Genomic DNA, 27,019 nt, shown 5'->3' on the forward strand with positions numbered 1-27,019 from the left:
CATTTATTTCCCATTGCCCTTTAAAACTCTTGACCCAGGTAAGCTTAGATAAGCATCTTCATGTCCAACAGCATCACAGTGGTATTTCCATAAAACGCTTCCAACCCCAAAACCTACCAAGCACAGCCTAAACTCACAATTGAGGGCTTACATGGCAAGGGCTAAGCAAAGGCATGCAAAGAAAAACACATAGTTTGGAGTATATTTTAGTTTAGCTAAATACTGCTGAGCCTGTAAAGTTTGTCCGTAAGAGAGCTCTTTCTGACCTCCCAGCAAACCGTAAGATACAAAAGAACACAATGCTCTTATCCAGCTATGTTTATGACTGATGAAAGATATTTTTCCACAGAATTCAAGGCTCTGAAATCTTAGCAGCTCCTTTATTGTTCCTCCTGGCCGCTTTGCTTTTGTTCGACACAGTTTGATTCTAATACAGAGGATTTATATTTTGTTAAATCAAGGCTCATTAGTGCAAGAGCGGAAATCTCTGGTTTTGTGGACAGTGTAGTGATTCTGGCTTTGGATCGCTAAACTCTACTCTGGGTTTGGCTTCGGCTGATCTCTGGATCACTTTCCCATAGTTCCATCAAACCCGGAGCCGTGGTTTACCCTTGTGTTTCCCTGGATAGCTGATCCTCCTTTTAACAATTTGAAGAGAGGAATCCTACACTTGTGTGGCACTCTGGTCGGCCACATTAGAAAAGTCCGTCTGGCAGGGTTTTGGCCTGAGGTTTAGCAGAGAGATGACTTCTTAGAGCGTAGCCCTTCATAAACCCCCCATAATTGAGCTGGATGGATATATTTGCTACGAGTCTCACCACTGTGAAAGGAGAATTGGCAGAACTGATTATTTGAATAGAATTTTCCACAGGCCACCAGGCTTGTTAGCTCTTAAAAGTGGGCATTTAAGCGTTTATTATTTACTTGTATTAAACGTATAATGTGAAAGTGTTTAATTTTTAATGAACTGGCACATTATTCCCTGGTCACCATAACAGTTTACTGAAAATAACGTTTCATGTGAGAACTTAATCTACGCTGACACACTTTCTCACACAAATGTATTTTAAAATCTTAGAATACAAACATCACTAGTGTTGCCTGTGAAACATGTTATTGGATACAATATGAGTGTATGTCCAATTTCATAAATCATAATCAGTCACAGAACAGTGTTTGACAGGCAGCTTGATAGTTTTGTCAGAGGACTGTAATCACTAAATGAGAATTTCTGACAGGATTATGGGCACTGACTGTAAAGCTAAAGATTCCTTCTGCATCATGTCTGCATGATTTGGTCCTTGAGATGAATTCCGATATGCTAACTAATGAATGTTAAAGCTTGCTTAAGGGAATTAAAGGGATTTTTACTATGTTAGTTTGACGCAAAGCTTTGCAATCTTCAGATCCTATTTCTTTGCTCATTTATTTGAATTATTTGAATTATAACTCATTTATTTACACACAGTAGTCAATAATCGTTCTCTTTTTTTTTTCTTTGCCAAAATCCTTTTCACTAAAACATTGACATGGATGAGTAGAGTCTATTTATTTATACTTAATAATACTTTACATAAGTGAACTTTTACCTCAAACCAATGTAAAGTATGTTAATTGTAGCAATTTTGGTTAGGCCCCTTTTTCAAGGACACAAAAGTCATAGATCCAGTGTCACATATAGCTGGGATTGAACCTGTAAATGTTTTGTTGTGTGAAACCTAATAACAACACCTACATTTTATACTTTTGAAGTATTTTGCTGTGGCAATGTGATATTGTTGTTGTTATTATTATTATGTCATTGTCCTGAAGCTATCTGTGCAAAATTATTAATGATTCGATTTACATGTCCTTTGTAGGTCATTTTAAATTCCATGTTAAGGTCTGTTTGTTCCTGGCCATCTGCTCCAAGACATTTAACATTCAGGTAAACAGGTGACTAACACTAGAATTTTTTCATATCTCAGATATTTTGCATAAGTCTAGGTTAAAGGTTAAGGACAACGATCAAGCTGTTGGGAGTTTGACTAAGGACTAAGAGACATCTCATTGACATCCATTTTCTGTGAACTGCATTTCAGACAAGCATTTGTCACCTTTAACCACAGATGAAGCTTACTTAAACGGATACTTTGACCCTCACGTAGGGTCATGGTAAGACCTTTGACTCTGGATTTAACAGTTAAAGCAGGGAGGTGATTCAGAAGTGTAGCTCCTCATTGCCATCTGCTAATAAGCATGTTTGCTGTTTAAATATAGGCCAAAGCACCCTGTGATTATTTTAGAGCAAGCGGGAAAGCAGGAAAGGGTGGGCTGCATGCTCTGAACATTTCATCCAGATGGTCGATCGAATCTAATTGAAACGATGTCACAACACAACGTCGGTGCTGTGGTAGTCTGCATTCATTAACATACAGGATGTGTATGTGAATGCACACACGCAATCTCAAGTTTCCTTTATATTTAAGCATTTCCCTACCCACCCACCAAGCGATTTTAACACTCGCCCGGGGGAAATAGTTTGTCGTTTCAGTCACCTGTGTTTCATGGCAACCCGGTCTCCAAAATAATCCACCGCCCTGAAGATTCCTCAAATATTCTGCTGAGAGATTTGAGTGGCGGTTTCTGGGTGTGAAAAGGGAGAGTATGCTGGAGTTTGTATGTTTGTGCACATGTAGGTATGTGTCTGGGTTAGTCTAGAGCGAATGAAAAGGGAGAGTGTGTGTTTGTGTGACTGCCGTGCATGTGCGGGGGAGGGGACTTGTGGCGTTGACACTCTCTGTCATGTTTTTGCACCTCCCCGAGGCCAAACTCCTGTTCTCACAGGTACTGTCACAGGTCAATCAGTGACGTTCCTGCCTTCATTCTTTGCTCTCGTGGTGTCAATTTTATTTGCCACCTGCTCTCTTTCGTCTCCTCCCACTGCTTCAGCTCACTGGACTGAACTTTGGATGCAATGATTTCTGGACTGCGTGTGCCAAAGAGTTTCCATATGACTTCTGTCTAACTCACAAGGTGGACTCATATTCTCTGTCGACAGGACAACATCAGCCTTTTCTTAAAAGCCTGTGCGAAGCTTGGACTAAAAGAGGCCCAGCTTTTCCACCCAGGAGACCTTCAAGACCTATCCACACGTGTGACTGTCAAGTAAGTTTTGCTTTTCTCAACTTACAGTGTTCGGTAATATGCTTGACCCTTCGCCAATGTGAAAATAGCAGTGGTTTAGCTGCAACAGAATACGTCCAACCACTGGATGGTGATTTTGGCAGATCTTATCGTCTTCTGTTCTCATATCCACATACTTTTGTAAAACAGGCTTGTATAACCAAGCCAGTTATTTAAATTCATTGTATGAGACTCTATGCAAATGGATATTTTAAATACATTTATGGAACGTGTTGTGGTTGTTGACATAATAGCTTTGAAGCATTTATCGTGCATTTACCGGCTTGTTTTGTTTGTGAAAATGAGTTGAATAATAAATGAAAGTCATGAATTAGACATGCCCTTTTGTCAAGTGAAAAATGAAAGTTAGAGAAGAGCCAATAAATGAAGCAGAGCAGAGGTGAGTCGCAATGGAACTATTAATCTGATCCTAAAACAGCAGAAACACCCTCATTATTGAAGCATATACACTCACTATCGCTGAATCAGAAGCTGACAGTTGGCTTGTGTGTGTATAAATCCGAGATGAAGAAAGATTAAGGACTTTTTGCATGCTTGCTGTGGGTTAATTTGCCACTCGCAGGTGTTTATGTCATGTGCGAGCTATAATCATGCTATATTGTTGTAGTTTCAGTGTTTTGGCTCAGCCCATACCTGTGACCAGGGTGGAAAAACATGGCATGTTGATCAACCTGTTCATATTCTCACAGGTGTGTCTTGTATGGTTACGTTCTGAGATCTGTCAGTCCAGCTCTGACATGTTCATCACCGCAGTAGCACTTTGATATTTGCAAACAAAACCACTAAGAAGAACTAGGCTATATTTTACAAGTCGCTCAAATGAACTAGATTCATCTGTGATTCAGGTTTAAAACAAAGGTTCAGAAAATATTATAATTACGTCATTATTTATATACACTCATTCCAAACAAGACTTTGTCTTTTATTTCAGAAAGAAGGAGATATTTTGAATAATGTGCTGATTGCAGTTAGTAAATGGAATATAAAAAAGGAAGTAAAGGACCATAAAAGTATAATAAAAAGTAGTCTGCTTGACTTGTGCTCTATTTTCATTATTCATTTGAATATTTTAAATTATTTATATTAATTATGCAAATTACACCACTGTGTTTTATAAGAAGTAAAACGATAAAATGTAATTGGAAAGTTTTACATACATTTCCTGTTCTCATTTCTTTTTAAAATTTCTATTTAATTTTTTTTCATGTTCATGTTTCATATTTTCATTTTTTTCTGTTCACACCAAGCACAATAACCATAAAGATAACAGTAAAGATATAGTTCTAAAAATCATTCTCAATATTAGAACAGCAATATTATATTTTATATATCAATGTTATGAATGTGGAGTCCGTACTACATTTATAATGATAAAGGCACAGAGAAACTATAAAACTGGAATCTCTTTCAGAATGTTTTTTTCTACAGCTCATGAAAGATAAAATCATTGACAGCCAATCAGAATGAGTCCTGCTATAATGAGTTCGAGAATTTGAATCGAATGTACGCTTACAGATGATATTATCTGCTGTTGTGGATTCTAATATCATAATATTTATAGTTATCTTTAAGGTTATCGTTGTTTGTGTGAATGGAGCTTTATACTTAGTGCAGCTACAATGAATGAAAAGAAAGGTTTCTAAGCTTCAAAAAGGAAGCAAAAGACCATAAAAGTATAATAAAAGAGTTTGCTTGACTTGTGCACTTCTGAATAGTCGTGACTAACAGATCGGTCATTTACTGATAATCCTCTCCATCAGTGGATTGTTGACCAGATCATTGAGTCAGACAGTTGAACTTGAAAACCGGATCAGTTCAGTTTGTAAATGAATCATTGAGACTGCTTTTATGACCTGGTTCATCAGTTTCACCAAAAAGATTCATTCATGAATTTGCAAACACTACTACTCCTGTAAGCTCTTATGAATTCTCATGAATCTGCCAAAAAAAATGTTGAGTGTCAAGTTTTTCAGTAAATAACGTTTGGTTTGTTCACATAAATCACATTCACCTTGTTGTTCACTGTAATTAGTAAAAAAAAAAAAAAAAAAAAAAAAGAGTTCTAACAATATTCGTAAAAAATTCTAATTGCGTGTTTTAAGGATGAAAAACAACACAACAAAGATCATTTTTAGGTGAACTATTTCGTGAATTGTCTGCAATTTTGATCTTTTTCCTCTGTTTTCTCATAGCTGATCCCTCTGTGAGCTGCTTCATTTGACTAAGGTGTGTTCAGCTCTGGCTTGAACTAGTCAAGCACAAATTTTTAATGCGTTTGGACCATTGTGACCTATCAAAGCTGTGTCACGTCACAACCAAATTAGTAATGATTCAAATATGTAAAGTCAGCCAGCCCAAAATTGATAAGACTGCTTTGAATATGGCGAGGGAGGGCTGGAAGTTTCTGGCCGTCGTGTCATTATTACCTCAGCTGAAGTGACAGCGCCGTCAGACGCTCAGATTAAACAAAGCAAACCTCGCTGCATGACGGTTACCATGCCACACCCTCACTGCCATGCCAACCGTACAGAGGCTCTGATTAAACAGGACTCATCCAATCCCTATAGGCTATAATTATAATCACTTACTCCACTTGTATATGTCTGAGGGTATGTGTTTGTGGGTGTGTGAGAGTTTATCTGCGTCCACTGACAGGCATTTGTCGGAAGGGTTCCAGGGGTCCTAATTTTAGAATTGAAAGGTCACTTTTTGACACTAGACGAAGTGCAGCAGCGATACGGTTCCTGACTGTTACTTTTTATAGTTTGTTTTCTCCTTCAATCTCCTGGTGTAACTTTACGTCTTCAGGAACATGTTTGTGTTTACTTCATTATCTCTACCGTTTTAGCTTGTATTCTCTGGTGTGGGTTTTTGTAGGCCATGCAATTTGCATTTACTAACTGTAAGCTGGTCAAGAATTAGACTCGACCTGCTCTGCAGTCCAACAGTGATATTTGAAATTTTTTTTTTTTCTTGACTTGTGCCAAATCGTTCGAGCAAATGCCATGCATTTTTTGTGGTCTGAAGCACTACATTGCTTGTGCCCCTTTCCTGTTACATTGCTCTTTCACCAACTGCTAATACAGATGCCAGTAAACCTCCTGCAATGCGAGGGCAGAATTTGTACGCTACATTAAAGTTCTCTGATCTCTCACACTGATCTGAGGTTTACAGCCCTTGTGGAGTTGAACGCAGAATGCTCGCAGTCACACAGAAGGCAACGTGAGGAGATATTGCAGCTTATTGCCAACAGGCTTGAGATAAGCAGGGCCTGTGTTCATCATTACTCATCAGCCCATGAAAAGCAAGTGTCTCAGAGAGGGAAACAACTCTGGGTCATCTGTCCCTCAGGCAGCCTCCAGCACGACAGCTGCTTGTTTCATGGCCTGTTTATTTCTGCTAATAAACAGGATTAATATTTACTTACATATGATCTAATACAACTTATTTAATTATATATTTGCTACTACTACTATTTAGTTTTATGTAAAATTACATAAAACTAAAATAAATTGTTTTGTAATTATTAGTTTTTTTTTTTGTAAATACCAACATCCCTTTACCACTGTAATTTCAATGAGTTTTGCGTATGTATTTCTCCTGTTTTTTTTTTTTTTTTTATACACATTTTTATTTTTTTAATAATTTGCTTTTTATAAATAATATTAATTGTAGCAATTTTATTGTTTTCTTTATGATTGTTATTGTAACTTTTTTAATTTCAGTTTAAGATATTTTGTTTAAATTCAGTGAAATTTATACATTTTATGTGCAGGTCACAGTTTTATTTCATAATTTAAACCTCTGTTTTCCTGAACTGAAAAATTAACTTTTTTCCAGAATCCTGTTAAATACTTTTCAAGTCCAAAATAAGAGAGATTTTCATTGCACCTGTTTTGCAGATTTGTTTTTATTAGTACTCTGTAAATGTAGGACATACTGAAGCTTAATTGAAAATAGGTATTCTCACAGGACTAAAAAATTTGTCATGGAACGGACAAGACATTTGTTGGTAGATGACAACTAACTATGACTAGTGGTTTTTCAAAAGGTTTCATACTTGTCACCGTAACTGGGTGAACTTTGCCTCTGTGTTTTATTATTGTCTCATCGAAAGTATTGCTGTGTTACTAGTGATTGCATAAAGTTAATAAAGAATTGTATCTCTTCCTGCATTCCAGCAGTTTATAGAGTTGTGCCTTTTTAGATATTTAGAAAACCTCACTACTTGACTTCAGAGAGTGTTAATAATTATGGGCAATTATCAGTTATTGACTTCAAGAGGAGTCATACTCTACATAGCTTTAAATAAAAAAAGTCAAATGAATCATAAAAGAAATGTGATCACAAGTGCTCTGGCTTCATGTCATTCTGTATCTGTTTTTGAGGTTTTACAGCAGTAATACAGTGGCATTAACAATATTGTTTTTATTAACCTCCGATATAATCATCTCATGCTCCAGCGCCGAACTGATTCCCCAGATATACCACTTCTCTTCTGTTTGTGGTTGGACTGCCGGTTATTTTTAGCTATGCTTAAGTGAAAAAATACTGGAAAATGAAAATGTTGAACGTTCTATTCCTTTTTATTAGATTTAAATACTACCATTCAGAGGTTTAGGGTCAGCATATTTATACTTTTATTCAGCCAGACTGAAAATGCTGTTCTTTTTCCAACTTCAATTAATCAAAACAAACCTTCAAAAAGTAATTCCCAAATATTAAGCAGCGCAGCCCTCTGGATTCACAGTATTGTAAACTGTAATATAGGATTTTCATTGTAAGCGTTGTGGGAGAATGAATAGGTTATTTTCTCAATGGAGAGAGTGGCACTGGATGGCATCAGTGGTGTCTGTGACATGAACACTGGGACGTGTGAATTACTCAGTTGTCTACATGGACAAACAAGAGCAGCATTTGTTCGACACGCTCATCAGGACCGTGAAAATTATGCCTTTACTATGTTTACTTGTGGATCATAGCTGGTGATTCGGATAAGGATGTGTCAAGTCTATCGGGGCATTAAATCAGTCACAGCTGACACGGTGAACATTGATATGTTTATGTTGTATCATCGGGTTGTGAGTCAAGACTTCATAAAAAGTAAAAAAAGCACAAAGAGAGATTGCAATCTGACATAACTCATTATTAGCATTTGTCCATAAAACCAGGAACATTCTTTACTCTCTGAATGTTACCGAACTGGGCTGTGATGTCTTAATATCCCAGCTATGCACGCACACCCTGTAGTATTAGGCTTTGTAAATAAGGGGTGTCTATGTGTCATGAACCTGTCCAACCATTTTCACTGCATCCTTTTATTGCATTGCCCGAAAAGGGACTGGCAGGTCTTTACCACATTTTTATGGACATGAATCATTTCGATATTGAAGACGGATGTATGACTTGAAAATTCCAGAAATATGTCTTGGATATTGTGTAAGTGAGGGCTGGACTTTGTCCATGTGTAAGTATTTTAGATTATGCGTGGGCAGTATTCTATCTCTATTGTAGACTATCCTGCTTTTTCACATCTGTAGGAGCCTCTGTGGTTTGGACATTGTTGAAAGTGAAACTGCATAGTATCATTTAGAAACGTCTATTGTGTTCTCCTTTGACATTTCACAATAATCACACATACAGAAATGGTTTGGTTTCTAGAAAGAGGCACATCCTGAATGTCAGTGTGACTTTCCCACGGGCTAGTACAGCACTTGTTTATTACACTGACTCTATGTTCAGGCCCTAAAACAACCAGAACAACATTTGGGAATGTAGATTACATGCAAATCTTACAGAATGCAGCAGGTTGATGTTATCTTTTGTGAGAATGTAACAGTGCAAACATTATTTTCTCACAAACAGTCATTAGTGCAAACATTTTTTTTCTTTTGCCTTGAGAACAGACGGGTGATTACAAGCAATTTAATGCAGTCTTGTACTTGTTTAGACGCATTAGTTCAAAGCATTTAAAGTCTGTTGTGTGAATAGAGACCCCATTAAATAGCATTTGTCTCTGATTATGTCTGACAGTGTTTTGAGTAGAAAAATGAGCTGTTGCAATTGGAATGGTCCTACCACAATTCTCTTAGGATGGAGAACTAAGAGTGGCATGAGGGGCTGTTAAACACGACTGTCACTACTATTATTTTTTAAAATAACCCAGTGTTAACAACATAAAGGGGTAGTTCACCCCAAAAGCTCGATATTTAAAAGACATTTTTTTATAAATATACTGACCACTCTTTTCAGTAAAATTGAATTAGCTCCAATCAAGCTCCAAAATATATCAGAATATATATATATATCAGAAAATATAGTTATAGTTTCAGGAAAAGTGGTCCATGTGCTTTATTTGCATATCTTGCAAAGCCAAAGCCATGTATTATAGCTTTTTTCAAAGAGGAATGCCTAGGATGCCTTTTATTGGTTTATGTTTTGTTTGCATTCTTTTTAATATTTGAAAAGCTCTGTCATTGTAATTGCAATGAATAGAGGTCCAGTACAACATTTTTTAAAAAACAAATAAAATAACAAAAAAAAATCATGAGCGCTTAAAAGTAAATAGAGAATGTTAATTTTTTTAGTATCATATTTGATCAGAAATGCTGTTTTGCCGATGTTGCTTTCAGATCAATTTTAATCTCATTTCTCACAAATAAATATTTCATATTCATGTGAGTGAACAGCTGATCACATGAAACCAAAATACACCCTTGAGGTTCAATCTTTTCTCACCCCAACAAAAAGTCTTTTGACTTTTTCAGACTCATAAATTATCATTAGGTAACACGGGTTTAAGGCAGATTGCTCTTGACATTTTTTTTCCAGCAGCTTTGTAAATGTGGACTTTGTTCCGATGTCAAGCGCATACGTTTTTTTTTCCTCTTACGTCTTTTATTGGAGCAATAAATTGCTATCAGGAGCAGTGAACGCCTTCATTCAGCAAGTTGAACATGTCATACAGGTTCACCAGCCTGAAAGACACACAGGTCGCTGACTAGCATCAGAATCGCTCTCCAACCTCTCAGCTGCTCAACACTGTAGTCATAAATCTTGCATCATGGCTGTCACAGCTAAAATGTATTGTATTAACTTTGAAAGTGTATTGTTAGTGTACTGTAAGAATGTGCTCTGTTGTGTCAGGATGTTATGTACCTACAGTGCAGGTCCTCCCAGTAGTATTGCATTGTATTATCTATATTTCTAAGGAAATGGGTGTTATTCTATGTTCATATTTATGTTATTTCACGCTAAGGCATAGACTAAAAGTTGCAGGGAAAACAAAGTCAAAGTTTAGCTAAGCGCGGCACCTCCAATTCTGAAAGCAAATGGCTGAAGTATTATATAATTTCCTTGGTCAAAACATCAGAGAAGGAAATACCTCAGTTACACACACAGAAACAGGATGTCGGGGTTCTTAGGTTCAAAATTCCATTGACGTTTCACATAGAGGTATTTGGTATTTTTATTGTGATCCTATTTGGTCTTCTCCTTGTGTGGCAGTGCACATAAATGACCTGTCAAGGACAAGAAGGTGACTTAAAAGTAGAACATACTTACATATACCGTGTCTTATCGTTGTTTTATATTGTTTATGTGCTTGTAGTATTTCTGACATAAAAATTATATGCTGTCAGTTTAGAATGGAGCTAGTTTTAGTTGGGTTATTTAGCTGTTGTTTGAGTGAACATGTTTTCAGTGCGTATCCTTTTGTATAGAGCTGCTGGGAGCTGGCCTGATGGGATTGTGCTTTCACCTTCTAGCTCATTCACCAGGGCACACAGAGACCCAAAACATGCCCACTGTGTTTTATTGTCTTTTTCCCAGGCTGTGAGTGATTAACCAAACACATCTTCTCCTCTACAGGCACCAGGAGAGCAGCAGGAGGCTCAAAAATGTAAGTGCTAATGCAGCGTTATTCTGGGTTGCTCATGTGTATTTTCTAATTTGTTTATTTGAAATATTCTTTGAGTTTTGGGAGTCTGGCTTCAGTTATTGCAGTGTCAAATAAAATGCTCACTTTGCAGCTTCCATTGTGGTTTGTGGTTGTTTGTTTATCTCTTAAAGTACCTCAGTCGCTGTATATAATAGTAACACTTCACCTCTTGAAGGCTTTTAGATAAAGACATCCTTCACCGCTCTTAAGAACAAGTGGGAATGTCTGAACAAAATATGCTGGCCATACTATATATGTTGATAGATTTCAAGTTATTCCAAGTCATAATGTAAACTGCCATTTAAAAGTTTTCGGCTCAGTATGATGGATTTAATTTTTTTGAAAAAAGTATCTTTTGCTCATCTAGGCTGCATTTATGTGAACCAAAAAAGAATGTAATCTTGTGGAATCAAATGGATGTTTTCTGCTTGAATGCATTTTAAAAAGTCATTTAGTCCTGTGTTGGCAAAGATGAAATTTAAACACAGCACATCTTTATTTCTGCATTAAAATTAACGTTAGAGTAATTTGAGAAATGAATCATATTTTAAGCAGCTAAGTGGAAAAAGTATCACTGAATTGTATCTTTTCTGCAATATGTTCTACATACAGTTGTTGATTTGTTTCCTAGGTTCTGATCACCATATACTGGTTAGGCAGAAAGGCACATGCTGATCCTTTTTATAATGGACCTTACCTAAAACTAAAAGCTTTCGAGGGATTACTCGGCTCAGCACTATATAAGGTAAAATATGTATTGAAATTATGCAGTATTTACTTTTAGGTGTTAAATAGTAGATTTTGAATACCATGGATTCTTCTTGACTAGCTGACTATGTAAATCTCGTTTTATATCCATTCTGGTATTTAAAATATCTTGCTAAGAATGCAGCAGGCTGGTCTCATGGTTTAACTAAACATTAAAGAACAGACATCGCATAGGATACTTGCTTACACGTAGGCTATAGAATAGTTTTTTTTTATTTAAACACGTTTATTTGAATTTGAATAGAAGTTTACCATCCTAATTATAGTGCCATCAAAATCATTTTGTCATTAAACCTGCCATTTAAATACATTTTAAACTTGCCTATTTCAAAAATAGCCATGCAAATTCACACATCCATATCAGAACATATCCATATCAGTTTAAACACTCCTATGTACATCAGCTTCAATGGGATAACTTGCAATAGGAAAGATTCTCATGAGCAAGACCATGTTTATGCTCTGATGAAGGCTGTATGCTGTGTTTGTTGTTTGTGTTTTCCCTTGTGCACGCTGTGTGTTGGTCTCTCACACTCACACCCTTGTGCTCGACAGACACTAGAGGATTGCACATCACTGCGGGGCAGTGTGCGAAACAGCTCTTGTAGCGATAGCTGGTACTCAGAGAAAGAAGAGCTCTTTCCAATACGAGCCGGACACAGGAGAGAAGACTCTCTAGACAGCCTTGACTCACTGGGCTCGAGAACTTACAGCACATCCTCAGACGCTACACTCAAAGGCAGCAGCGAAGGTAAGACTCTTCAGTCTCTTAAGTCTCTCTTATGTGTTTTAACTTGACTTTGAGGCAGTCAGAGATGAGTAGTTTTATAAAAAAGTGCAGTTTGACCTCTCGTTTTTTGACTTTTTGAACAAAAACAGCACTCAAGCAGAGCAAACGAAATAAGCTGTGAGGTACAGAAGAAAATAACAACTTTACTTGAGCTGCAGTGTAGTTTATTGATTAACTCTTGCCTATCAAAACAAATGCTTGGTGCCCTCTAGTGGTGTATAGGTAATACCATTTAAGGCTTTTGACATGAGCTATATTTTGCTGACTGTGACAGTCAGCAGATACTGTTTTGATGGATAGTGCGCCCATACTCTTCTACATGGTTAGCACCTTTCTACTCCATCATGGACTCAAGGGCTCAGTTGAAGCTCATGATGAAGGTGCTGATGTAATTAGCAGCTGGTATAATTAGTGTTCTGGGCTTTCTACATGTTCACTACAGTGAGACATTTTTTTTTTCTTTTTCCCCACTGACCTGTCAATGAGTCAGTTGCTTCCCACTGTCATGTTTACTACATAGAAGTATGTGCATGAGTGCGCTGCAAAAAAAAAAAAAAAAAAAAGTTATCTTGTTGTCTATATTTGGACAAGGAAGACATTTTTAAAAATTCTTCTATACAAAAGTTAGAGATTTTATGAAAAAAACGTTTCTTATGCTTAGTTGGGCTGCATTTATTTAATTAAAAAAACTGTAAAAACTATCATTTTGTGAGATATTATTACAAAGTAAAATAATTGTAAATAAATACTATGACAGCATGTATTAGTTTAATGCAAAAAAAGTAATGATATCTCAAAATTAAATAAATAAATAAGTAAAATCTTACTTAGCCCAAACTTTTAAATGGTAGTGTTTTATAATTATAAAGTGAATTACTGTAAGCTTATTTTCTTATCCTATCGACAAATAGTTTTTTCTTGCTTTAAGAATAATATAATGAAATTTGGTGATTTCTGTGTAATATAGATTCTGATAAAGAAAAAAAAATGCACTGTGTACTTTTTCTAGATCAAAGTTTGTTCCCACAAGTATAATAAAACATAAATTCATCTAAATTGTGTGGACTATCCAACAGTTCCCAGAAAAAACAACTTCATAAATACTCTAAATGAATTTCAAAAAAGTTATTTAAATATATATTGTGAGTGTTAGGTTGAGGGTTATGGGTTATAAAACATAATTAGCTCAGTATAAAAACACTAAAAGTCAATGTCCCCACCAGGACAGAAAAACAATCGTGTGTGCGTGTAGCTCACACTCCTGTGTGTCTGTGTCGTTTCTTAAGGCTGTGGCAGTGACCCTGAAGCAGATCTGAGCTTCATGATGTCAGAAAATAAAGAATACCGCCGTTCATCGGTCGTAGCACCCAAGACCACCACTCAGTTCAATCAGTTCCTGCCAACAAAGGACAAGCAGTCAGGCTACGTTCCAGCACCATTACGCAAGAAACGCGCAGAACGAAATGATGACAACAGAAAAAGCTGGGCTAGCCCTATGTACACAGAAGAAGATGGCACTTTTACAAGGTAATGCAAATCTACACAAAACAGAGCATAGGGAGTTTTCAATGGATGGCATATATTTAGCTACTCTGGTAAAAGGTGACCAATTATATGATGGTTTTTTGTAATTTTGGTCTTAGTCTGGAGGCCACAGGATAGAAAAGCCTCAAGTATCTATCCTATACTACAATAAAATGATAGCAAAACAAATGGTTGGCCTCCAGCTTCTCTGATTTTTCAGATTTTTTTTTTTATTTTTTTTAATCTTTTTAACAGTGTCTCACAGTGTGCTCCGAAATCTAAAAAATCAAAAGATCTGAAAGTGAACTTTTGGTCATTCACTCTTTCTAGATTCATTATCATTGCATTCCTCCTTTGTTGGTTTGTCTTTGCCGGTGTTTATTTTCCCCACTATATCTTGGCATTATGCTTTTGTGACCATCGCTGGCGGTCTGTCCCAGTCATGAGAAGGCAGGTTCAAACCCTTCATCTGTCACCGGGATGAGTTCCCAGACAGCTGCTCACCCGTCTTTGGCCTATCAGTATGAGAGCAGTGATTCAGATGCAGACCGACCGGATCCCGATGTGGTTCTAGATGACCTCGCTAGCCGTAGATTTCACAGCCCCTCCCCTGTCGCTCCGACCAACTTTGCCTTACCCATGAGCCACCTGGAGACAGCCGCTGTCCCGTGTACTACCAGGTCACAGGTGGCTGTCAGTAATGTGTCCCATCTCAGGTCAGAACTGGCATTATTGACATGCATCTGTTTGCCATTTTATTAGTGCTAACTGGTGGCTTTCTTTGTAGTCTTTATTTTGCTTGATTTTCAATCTACAGTGTGGACTATTTGAGACATTTTGTTTTCAGTGCTTGCTTCTTATTTGGTTTGCTGTGCTTGTTAATCGCGGATGGTTTGATGTGCATTGGTCATTGGCAGTATGTAACAAAAATGGCTGTCTTTTGAGCAGCAGTCAGCCTTCAGAGTCTCTTCAGAAGACTTACAGGAGACCTGTATCGACTGGTGTCTGCATTTATGATGACTCTGAGGAAGAGGATGATGAGTTTGGCTTTGCTGATCCTGTTCAAGATGATCTTTATGCCCGTAAAGTAGGAATGACGCCTCAGCCGTCTGTAACAGTGCCTTTTGATAAATTTCTGCCCAAGTTCTGGACACCTGAGGAGGATACACACGTGATGAAGATCAAACTAGGCTCTCAGCGCCGGCCTTGGTACAGGAAGATACAAGGTTTCAGGTCTGTCCAGTACTGAGACAAAAAAGGAAAAAAAACATACTGTAAATAAAATTAATAAAAATATGAAAACTGCAGGAATACTTAATTTTTTTAAGATATGCATGATATATCAGATGAAAAGAAAGGAAGGGAATCATTAATGATTCTGCTTCTTAGGAGAGATTTAGATTCTCTGGTTCATAATTCTGTTTAATTTCTGTTGACAATATTTAATAATTCTGATGAAGAAAAAATGGAAAATATTTTATTCTTACTGCATCCATTCCAGTAAGTGGCTGTTGATAACTTATAATGGTTTTAGATTTCAACAGAACAATAAAATCTAAATAAATCACATCACCTTATAATTATTAAAATTGGCAACTGTTCATCAAAATCTCAAAAATGAAATAAAGAAAAAATTGCAGTTACACAGTTTTTTTTTTTTTTTTTTTTATGAAATCTAAATAAGAACCTGTTCTCAGTTCCCAGCCCTCTCAATCAGTCTGTTAATGTTCAGATATTAATTTCTAACACACTGTAAAGACACTGTCTCCAACAAAGTGCAATATTTAGCCACTTAGGTCACACTTAAATATGATTCCATAGATATACATTTAATACCAAATTTTCTACAAAATCGACAGATAAATTGTACAAATTTTGTAATAGTTTTTGTCTTGATTTTGAGCAGTAAATCAATTTTGCTCATAACTTCTTATAATTTAAGTGTGGCTTACATATCCAAATACTTGCACTCTAAACCCTCTGGTTTCCTTTGTTTTTTTGGCTTATTTACTTAATCACTAAGGCATCTCTGTTACCTCTCTGTCTTCTCTGTGGTGATGGTTGCTAACCTTTCTCCCCTGTCTTTTTCTGTGCTCTTTTACCTCACATTTTCCAGCCACAAGAAGTCAGGTTCATCCTCTGAAGAATCAGACGGTGACGTCAACCCCTGGCTCTCTGTACCTACTTTCTCTCGCACTCAGTCTGAACCCCCTCCCTCTCACTCCCATGCACCTGAAGGCCTCGCTCAGTCCAGCCTCACTTCCACTCTCAGGTCCTTATCACAGCCACACATGCATTAGGACTGGACGTCTACTCACTTCCCCCAATCAGCTTTTCCTCATGCTCTAATAAATGTATGAACTGGTGCTTACTAACATGTAGTGTTTTTATTCGAAATCACCATGAACTTAAGTGATATCACTAAACAAGTGTGTTTGTATCCAAATGGATAAAGTGAGAAGGTTCATATTATTAGCATAGTATTCATGTAATTCAGATATGTTAAAAGGACAGTTCACCCAAAAATCTATCTTTATGCTGCACTTTTCCAACAATATTCATAGCAAAGAAAGGGCTTCATTACATGCGAAGCCATATAATTTGTCTGACAAAATTTATCCAATAAGGCTCTCCAATAAGCTATTCCTTCAAAAGGAGTCAGTGAGTTAAATTTGAGAACCAGATCAATGAATGTCAATTTTCTTTGATTATTTCCAGTGAATACAGCTGATTCAGTTTATAAATCTGATCAATTCCTTTACAAACACACTGATGATCTGGTTACCACAGCTCTTGAATGATTTGCCACAGCTGACTTGAAGGGTAAGATTATTGGATAATATTATAGTAACAAATTACTGTCTTTACGCAAAGTTGTAATATGACTTCAGAAGACGTGAAATATTACAAATCCATTGTATTGACCACATTTATATCTATTTGGTGCATTTTTGGAGCCTCAAGGCCCATTACCCCCCAAAACGATAACTATGTATAGTAAGTATATTAGCATCGACACCAACACATAATGAGATTTATTATGTTTATTAGAAATGTATTTACGTCGCCTGCCACTTTAAAATGGTCAAACACTTTAAATGGGATTCCAGTAATATTGTTCCTCTGCGTTGTTATCATTATAATTGCTGGGTGGACCTAGCTATTTTCAGGAAATTAGTGCAATTATTAAAACTTTATAGCTATTGTTGTAGTTATCATGCTTTGTGTGAACCAGCCTTAAATGTTGTGGTTGCAATGAACTGTTGTGTGGCCTGCATCAAGATTCTTAGTAAATTACACTAAATACTTTACTAGTATTTAGTAAATATTGCTCACTGCTGCTTTTCCAAAAATCTGGGGCAAAGAGAGTCTGCATAATGCTGCTGTTACTTATATATCACGTTTACTTGCATCCTCCTGCATGCACTACCCTTGCTTATTGATTTTTAGTCTTGCATTCTCCTACTGTCCCCTTGCATGTTCTGAATCCTTTCTTTGCTCTTTTCTTCTTTTTATTCACTACAGTTTTGAAACACAACGTCTCATGGGTGCTCAGCAGACTGCTGGGCTTCTTAATTTAAAGCCCCCTGATTTTTGGCCCAGACCAGATCCCGCCTCTGGCCCCAGACTCATAAAATGCGAAAAGCGTCCCCTCCTTGGTCGTGAACACCCTAACGACCCATACAACGTTTCTGCCGACATCCTGCCTGATTTGGAAAATGACGATATGTTCACACGTCGTACAAATGCCTTCCACTCGAGCGATGACCTGGCCAAGTTGAAGTATGGTAACTTCCTGGTGCCTCGCCGCAGATCGGAAGCCGACGTCATGGTGGTAGTTCAGCCCCGCCGTGAGGGTGAACCCGTTTATCCTGACGTCGAAAAAGACGATGTGGTTTTTCGAAGGGCTCAGCAGCAAGTCAGTCATCGCTCTCTGTCTGGGGCCCCTGATAACTACCACCCTGTTCCTATTCCAGAGGCATGGGCTTTGCCACAAAAACTGCAGGCCAAGCTGATGTACGACCCAGTTGAACCCAGACAGCGCAAACTCAAGCCAGAGATTAAACATGGAGCAGAACAGCACCTGAAGGCAGATGATATGCTACTTAGGAAGCTAAGAGCTTTAAATACCCAAGGAAAGATGGAAAGGGAAGCTCCTGGTGTTTCTTTCTCTTGCAGTGAGGAAGATATGCAGAAATGGCAAGCCATCAGAGAGGCCAGCCGTGTGCGATACCGGAAGAGGCTGATGGTGGAGAGGTTAGGTTTCTGAGCCTGCAGAAATTCCTGTGTGCGCTTGTCATCGTGATCTCAGCTGCGGTGTACTTTTCCCATTCTCGTGTTAACGATGATCTGATACTGGCAATGGCAGATGTTTGTGAGTTTAATATGGGTGTGACTTTGATTGCATGAGAACTGCCACTTGATGAATAATTGTAACAGGTCGATATTTATAAATTCTCTCGAATTATGATGGACTGGTTTCAGAATTGAACTTCTTTTTGGTTTGTCTTGGTGTCTAAATGGTTCTCAGCATTGAAATTTGATTCATGCTGTGATTCACTCACCCTATTTTTAACATAAGAGCTGGTACAGCCATTTTTAATTTGAATGTGCAATGGCGTCAGTCCCTTCCAGTAATTTTAACTGTACAAAAACAGTACTTTATACTCCTTGATGTTGCAAACTGGTATTTATTATCATATTATTTTAATTTATGGTCTAATCATACATGCACAGTTTTATAGTACAGATAATTTAGCTGTTTTATGCAGTTTATTATTCTTATAGTTACTTTATTTAAAAAAAATTAGCATTTTATGGATTTTTAGCATTTATTTATTTGCATTTACATTTAATTAACATCATTGCATTAGGATGCATAAAGTGACTTTTGCCTTACAGATAGCCCTGTTTTGTCTTCACAGAGACTGACAAACTGCCTGTGAATTGCATTTTGTTTGTGTTCAATAAAAAGACTGATTCTGATGATGAATGCATTAAAGAAACTGATACATCATGTACAGACTATATTGCCGTAACTTTTGTTTAAGCAAAAGGCTAATGACAGGCTTTATAAGGTGCTAGTGTATCCAGCTATGCTGTGGTGGAATTTTAAAACCTGAGCAATGTCTATAAATAATCCAGTCAGACACATTCACTCTTTACGAGGTAGCTTACAATGCGCTTTAGCTCCAAATTCCCCACACCCTTGTGATCCTGTGAAAGCTGGAACTTACACTTATGTGGCCATGGAAACACACCTAGCACTTGTACACCAAGTACAACATTTCATTTGATCAGAGTCCATGTAATGTCGGGGCATTAAAAAGAGCAACCGCACTGGGATTGGTGGGGAATTCTACAAGTTTCCAATGATGTCATTCTACATTAAGCTATACCTAAACCAAGTTACAACTGGCACTTAATATTATGTTTGCACATTTTAAATGCCAGACAGCTGGGTCTGTAATCAGAGAATTAACTGAATGCTGAAGCATGACTGTATGTATTGTGAAAAAACAAAAACAAACAAACAAACAAACAAAAAAAACAAATGCGCTTGATCATAGCTGGAGTGCTGTGACTAAGCTCTGACTGCCGTATAGTCAAGATCAGAGTTTGGGATCAGTAAAAACGTTTTTTTTTTTTTGTTTTGTTTTTAAGAAATTAATACTTTTTTTCAGCAAGGTTGCATTAACTTGATCAAAAGTGACAGTACAGACATTTTAAAATGTTATCGTTGTGAAAATTCAGCTTTGTCTTCAGAGGAATAAATGACATTTTAAAATATATAAACACTGAATCAGTTAATTTAAGATGTATAAATGTTACACTTTTGCTCTTTTTATTGTATTTTGATCAAATAAATGCAGACTTGGCTGAGCACACAACACTTTATTGGTCAGTCAAAAAAACTGTCAGTCATCACACCAGTATATATGACTGTGTTGTTGTTGTGGTTCTCTTTGGTTCCCTAGACTGCTCCAGAAAAGCTCTGGTAGTGAAGGGTGAGTTGTGGCATTGTGCAGGCACAGCATGTGTGTGTATGTGTGTGTATTGTCATGGATGCTGCGTAGGCCTTTGTTTCCTCTGCTCTCCCCATCATTAAGCACTGACACACACAATGTACTCACAATGTTTTGATCCCCATGGGCTACTTCCTAAAAAATGTATTAGTGTAGACTGCAGACACACACTGCTGGCTAATTTAATCCAAATTTGTGTGAATCATATTTTTCTGGAAATATTCCAAAACATAGGTATTTCTGTAATGCAGTATTGTGGTGTCACAGGTAAGACACATGAGTGAAAGTGATTGAAAAGGTCACTCATGAAATACTAACCTATTGAGTTGCCACATAACATTCGCGACAACTCATTAGTTGTCCAAAAAGACAACTAATTGTGGCTTAAAGAACATTTATAACATGTCTGCTGTTTTACTAACCCTTTAGTATTTAATCGTGCACATTTCATAATTGATAATACTTGTGTAATTGCTTGATGAGAGTATGTAACACTTTTACTAATATCAAAAAGCTGAATGGCTACAGTACACAAAATCGTTTTTTTCTTAATGCATAGCTTTTTTTTTCCTGACTGCTAATGTTTTTGGAAAAACAACTATGTACAGGAGCAAATCAGTGAGCGACATCACCGAAGGGGAGATGAACATCAGTAACTTTTCGATGGAATTGCGAATTGAAGAGATGCAGAAAATGCGTACTCGCTTGAAGGAGAATGAGGATAAGTGGCAAGATGTGAGTATCGAATCACAAAGGTTACAAGGTTTTGTTACTGATCGTGTATATATCTGCAGCTGTTTGGCCTGTGGTTCAATGAAAGTTGAGACAATAAGATTTCCTCACCTCAACTTCAAGCCACACAATCTCATCAATAATAAGTAGTCTGTATCTGCTCAGTGGTACTTTATCGTGCGGTTGGACTTAGATTCAGTGCAGCATTTAGGTCGAATACGGGCCCCTAATTCACACGGGAAAAGGAGTCGGGTGGAGCCAAACAGGCAAAATAGGACACCAGCAAAATCTAGTTCTCCCTCACTTCTCAATCTGTCCTCGTGTCTCTCCACCCTTCCCCTGAACTGTCCCTCCTACCGTTACTGCTTATGAATAAGCACCTGTGCTCCAGTTATGGAGGCTGAGTGTCTTTCTCCTCGTCCCTGCAGGATCTTACAAGGTGGAAGAATAAGCGCAAGAGTGTGAATTCTGACATTGTGAAGAAGAAAGAGGAGAGAGAGCAGATTGAGCAGATCACTTCAGGCGCTATCAGGAAATCAAAGACCTTCAAGGAAATGCAGGATGAGAGGTGAACATACTTTACATACATTAAATCATTAAGTAGCTTAAACAGTACAAAACTGAATGTTTTAATTTTTTATTTAATGTTTATTTCATTAATTGAATTTTATACTTCATTTAATATTTTATTTTATTATTGAGGAAACAGTCAATGTCAATTGTGTTGCTGTTGGTGCGGAGAGTGTAGTAGGTTCCACTTTCTCTGATCCGTCGTCTGCTCAGTGTAATCTAATCACTGTTCTTGTCCTGCCTCTCTCGCTCCTGCCCCTTTTCAGAGAGAGCCGACAGCAAAGCAACTACAGGGACAGCTTTAACTCCATCTCTGATGATGTCTTCGAAGAACCTGTACCACGAAGCAGAACTCTACCAGCACGTAGCTACACCATTGACACCCCTTACGCCCCCAAGGACAAACCTTCACTACCTTCCATACCATCTCTGAAAGAAAAGGAACCTGTCGCTGGCACTCTGGCATCAGATCAGACAGATTTTCAGACCAGACGTGATCGCTCCAGCCCAGATATCCCACTGAAAATAAATAAGAACACTGAGGAAAGTCAGGCACCGACCCAAAGCCTTCTGGACGATCCAGTTCCTGCGTTCTCCAGCAGCAACATCAGCCTGATCAAGCCCACCGGCGTCAGTAAAACCAGCAGCGTTCTCAGCAGCTCGGAGTTGATTAGCAACACTAAGCCAGTCGAGAACTCCAGCGGCCCCATTAGCTCTTTGTATAAACCCAATTCAATGGATACAAAGCAGTCTGGGCTGGATCAAGTTTCTGCCTCCCTCCCCAGGAGCTACCAGAGATCAGATAGCGCAAGACTCACCTCTGTAGTCACGCCCAGGCCGTTCGGGACACAGACCAATCGAATCGCCTCGCTTCCCAGAGCGTTCACGGTGAGAGGGCATCAAGACCTCATAACCTGTTTGATTAGCTTTTTTTGTGAATTAATTTCTTTGCTAACTTTGTGCTGCTCACCATAGCTTTGATCAGTTTACAGTAAAATATTGATGTAATAACATCGTATATGAATGATAAAGTTACACATCTAGAGTAAAACCATGAAAGGGAAGTCAGATGTTTTTTTGAGAAAGCGTAGCATCTCATTATGGAGTGCAGCAGTCTTGTTCTAGAAGTAAAAATTTTCTAACATTTTTTTTAACAATAATTTGAGTGAAAAGGTTGTTATTTAATGGTATATCCTTTTGTTGTCAGCTAGCGTTATTTTAAGTTTTTTAATGACTGTTTAACAGTGGAATTCCTGGTGACAATTTCTGAATTGATTTTAAAAAGCTTTTTTTTTTTCTTCAAATCAAATCAAAGTTTTGAATCCTGTGATTCACATCATATGATATGAATCGGGGTAAATCACATCAAGGCCTATACAAAGTGGATATTTAAACAAGTCTTGATCATGATTTATTCTAATCTATTAACTATAACGACAAGGATAAATACACAAAAAAAACTCAAATAGAGTTCAGATTGGTTGCGAAAATTCTTACAATATATGGTATTAAAAACCTTTTAGGTGGACGAGTCTCTTAAGCGCACAAATGGAGAGACAGACAGCCTAAAGAAAACAACAGTTTCCAACCGATATGCCCAGTATGTGAAAGAAAATGAAGATATTTCCCAGGAAAGTCCTGTGCAAAGCAGTGATGAAGAGGAGGAAGAGGAGAAAACCCAGTCTCCTGTTACTCCGGTCAACAGGGTGTCCCCCCTGCCCAAGTCTCCATCCACGCTCATACCTTCTAATGAGGTAAAGCAAGACTCTCAACTCACAAATCTTAGCTACACAAGCACTTTATATTCCTTAAATCTTGATCACTTTATATTCCTTAAATCCTTAAACCATTTTAAAGCTACACTTTTGATTCTGTGTTGCCCTTTGTGACGGTTTGGATGTAAATGACCTGTCTGTGTCTACCAGGTGGATTACAGTGAGATGAGGATCAGCCTGAACCAGAAACCCAACAGCAGCCGGGACTTTGGCTTCCATAGCGACTGGGACTCCACAGGGGCCCGTGTCAAATCTGTAGTTCCAGGTAAAAGAAACGTACAAGATCCTTAAATCTCGTGTGCTCCACAGTGAATTAATGAAGCATAAAGTACAGACTCTGCCTGCTGCTTCAGAGAGCATCTGTTACAGTATATAGGGCAGATTTTTTTCTTGGCTGAGTTTGACGAGCCTCTAGTTTCCAAACACAGCAATGAAATAAAAAAAATAACATTATTGTAACGTATTGTTTGAGATGCAAAGTTTTATCTAAATCACGATTAGAGGTTAATTTGGCATTTGTCACTGTTATTATTCTTATTTAAGAAAATTTTCTGTTTATGTGTGTGAGAAGGCAGCCCAGCGGAGCTCTGTCAAGTGAAGGTTGGAGATGAGATCCTTACAGTGAACGGCCACAGGGTGTCAGACATGAGCTATACTGAGTGGAAGAACAGTATGGAGGAGGCCTTGCAGCAGGGTAGTCTGCTCATGGGCATCCGCAGACATGGCAAGAATAGTAAGTCTCTTTGAGTGCAGCACTCTCTCAGACTTCACTTGAGTAAATGACCACAAGAGGCCTGGAAAAAGCTTCCGAAGTTAACCAAAAGTAGCAGAAATAGCATTATCAGACACTTTGCTACACATATAGCACATTTAGGTCTTCTTTTCTGGGATAACTCTGTAGTTAAAGATAGAATATACAATAGTAGTAATGTGCAGTAATAGTGTATCAACTTATGTTTGTCAGTTGGCTGGTTTTCCTTTTTTTTCCTTTTTTCTTTTAAAGGAAAAGCTCACTCAAAAATAATATAATAATATATTTTTAAATAATATACAACATTATATATTGCATATATGTTCACCTTTATGTTGCTGAAAAACAGAAGCACAGAAAAAAATCTTATTTCTTCTTCTTCTTCTTCTTCTTCTTCTTCTTCTTCACACTGATATATTGGGCTGTCGAGCAAAGCATAATTTCAGATTTTACTCAAATTAATTACATTTTATTTTATTTATTGTTCCATTGAATGAAAAAACACATTTTAACTGTAATAGTTTTTGAGTGATCTATTCCTTTATCGTCTACTTTTTCCTGTCCTGGTGTCTACAGTATGTGTGGTATGCCTTTATTTCTTCCTAAACAGTGTGCATTATTTCTTATTTTCTTGGTTTCTGAAGTCTGTGGTTCTTTATAACATGAAAGGTCCATTTTTCAGTGTTTATAGCAGGCTTATGGTTTGTGACTGAAGCTAGATCAGAGGGCATCTGTAAGCTTGTTTGTAAACCTGTTGTGTGTGGAGCTCATTCTGACTGCATGGCAGGGGAAGGTGGTCTGTCTTTCATCCCCACTATTTAGAATTTAGTATTATGTCTGTAGACGTGCATCTGTTATTATTCTGTGTTTTTGAAATAAATGATTTTGTCGACATGCCACAATCAGACTGGGGCAGAGACCTACCTTCCCTTCCATTTAAAAGCCATAAGACCATCAATCTGACCAGTCTGGATCCTCTAGGTCCCTCTGAGCCATACCTCAGCACCAGTCTGGATTTCACATCCCAACAAACCAAGGATATGGTTGTGAAAACTGTGAATGTCAGCTCACAGTCTGGCAATGTAAGCAGAATATTACTAATAACATCTATATCATACTTCATTTGGATTTATTTTGAAGCTTCTTTATCATACTAAACCGGTTGCCTCTTATTTTTCTACAGAATTACGGTTTGAATGGGATAAATGGTGGTTTCTATGAGGATGCAGAGACTTCGAATAATAAAGGTAAATGACTTTTTTTCAGCGAATTGCTTGGAAACATTCTGTGAAGCTTTTTGTGAAGTTTGTTTCTATGTTTGTTTTATTAAATGCATGTTGTGCAGAAAAGTTGTGAAACGAATGAATCTTTTTCACAGATTGTTTCATAGATTGACCAGAATGCTTGTTTTTGATTAACTTAAGATAGCCAAAAGTAAAAAAAATAGATAGCCAAAAACCATTATTAATTGCTAAATCTAGTTCCCCAGGGCACCTGGAACTTTTTCCTTTGTACGGATTCAACTTCTTCTAACGTTTTTATCTCCCATGTAGAATCCATTACTTTGAAAAACTTAAAAAGGAGATCAGAGTTTTTTGAACAAGGTAACAGAACAGCATCAGTCAAGTGCTGGTGCATTCAGGCTTTGTGTTTCGGGGGCTGTGGGTAAACCGCTAAGTCTTCATCCTGCCATCCTCCTCCTCCCTCTAGCAGACGCCCCTCATAACCTCTGTGCTCTTCCTTCTGCAGGGCTCACAGTCAGTTCTCTGGTCTACCTCTGTGGTAAAGGGGGGTTGAGTGTGCAGTGTCCACTTCCATCTCGAGCTCTGACATGCTGTCTACAGGAGTCTGAGTAATTCATGAGTAAATAGTGCAAAATAGTGCAATAGTTCACCTAGAAATGACAATTCTGTGATTATTTACTGACCATCGTAGTTCCTCCAAACTATGACAGGAGACACAGGCTTCAAAAAAACCACCATAAAATAGTCCACGTAACTAAATTTCAAGCTTTCTGAAGTTTAGTTCCCTGTAGTGAGTACTATAAGCGGTTATATAAATAATAGTAAAATAGTACTGGTTCTGTTTGAAATGACATAAGAATGATTACATTATGAAACTAATTCAGAATTGTTACATTGCAATGATTGTTGTTGCTTACATCGCCTTAGATGAAAAAATAATGACGAACTTCAGTGCAAACAAACCTTATTTTTAATTTTTTTTAGCGTTTTCTCTTAAAGACCTCTTAAAGACAGCATGTCAGGAACCATACCAACATACAAAGCACTCCGAATAAAAAATAGGAAAGTGCATCAGAGGGATAGAGCAGTCCATTTCTTGCTGATACCTGCCACATTAATATAATATCAGAGAATTTCCCATAGGCATTAATGAAAGAATTCCGTGTGAGACCGATATGGGAAAGATATGAATATTAGCCTGCACTACCTTCTTATAGAAGAGTCAGCTTTGCTGTATATCCCTGATTATCAGAGCAGCCCAGAGAAAGAAATCAGTAACCAGTGTGGAGTGTGTTGGTATTGTATTGTGAATGTGAATAGTGCATGCTGTGCTGGACATGGATGTGGGGTTTGGTTTTACTAACAACCAGTGCTTCTGCATGTGACATTGCATTTGAAGGCAGACCAAAGGTGTTTATGCATTATTCATTTGTTTTGGATATTGAAGACTTTGCATGTGTTTGTTATTCAAGCCATTGCATGTGGTTCTAATTTAACATTTATTTATGGAACTGTTGGGTTATGGGTTTCTTATTTGAACAGACACTATTCACGACACTATTCACGATAGATACACGATAGAATCCTGTTTATGGGTTCTCTTCATGCTAGAAGGGTTTTGTTAAACATAGAGACTACAATGTATTTATTGAGAAAAATCTAATTGTTGCTGGTTTTTACAGGGGGGTCGGATGCAGCAATATCAAATGTAAGT

At 37.5% G+C, this 27,019-nt stretch overlaps 1 protein-coding gene across 15 annotated transcripts in view; it reads left to right on the top strand.

Moving 5' to 3' along the window:
• Positions 1-27,019, top strand: part of lmo7a (LIM domain 7a) — a 40,927-nt gene that overhangs the window by 6,533 nt on the left and 7,375 nt on the right. For 6 of the 15 annotated variants that reach the window (XM_043248121.1, XM_043248111.1, XM_043248108.1 and 3 more), the window contains exons 4-23: positions 3,041-3,147; positions 11,056-11,086; positions 11,757-11,870; positions 12,449-12,644; positions 13,970-14,210; positions 14,648-14,923; positions 15,156-15,440; positions 16,324-16,479; positions 17,733-18,464; positions 20,186-20,215; positions 20,842-20,968; positions 21,394-21,533; positions 21,802-22,423; positions 23,059-23,289; positions 23,461-23,575; positions 23,882-24,043; positions 24,968-25,143; positions 25,245-25,308; positions 25,615-25,665; positions 26,988-27,013. In XM_043248121.1, the coding sequence (XP_043104056.1) occupies positions 3,041-3,147; positions 11,056-11,086; positions 11,757-11,870; positions 12,449-12,644; positions 13,970-14,210; positions 14,648-14,923; positions 15,156-15,440; positions 16,324-16,479; positions 17,733-18,464; positions 20,186-20,215; positions 20,842-20,968; positions 21,394-21,533; positions 21,802-22,423; positions 23,059-23,289; positions 23,461-23,575; positions 23,882-24,043; positions 24,968-25,143; positions 25,245-25,308; positions 25,615-25,665; positions 26,988-27,013 (3,882 nt within the window). Of the gene's footprint in view, positions 1-1,831; positions 1,928-3,040; positions 3,148-11,055; positions 11,087-11,756; positions 11,871-12,448; positions 12,645-13,969; positions 14,211-14,647; positions 14,924-15,155; positions 15,441-16,323; positions 16,480-17,732; positions 18,465-20,185; positions 20,216-20,841; positions 20,969-21,393; positions 21,534-21,801; positions 22,424-23,058; positions 23,290-23,460; positions 23,576-23,881; positions 24,044-24,967; positions 25,144-25,244; positions 25,309-25,614; positions 25,666-25,810; positions 25,844-26,987; positions 27,014-27,019 lie in introns of those variants that run through there. The other 9 variants (XM_043248114.1, XM_043248109.1, XM_043248113.1 and 6 more) reach the window with 9 other exon arrangements.

Source organism: Puntigrus tetrazona, chromosome 9 (assembly GCF_018831695.1).
Source record: "Puntigrus tetrazona isolate hp1 chromosome 9, ASM1883169v1, whole genome shotgun sequence".
Lineage (NCBI taxonomy): Eukaryota > Metazoa > Chordata > Actinopteri > Cypriniformes > Cyprinidae > Puntigrus > Puntigrus tetrazona.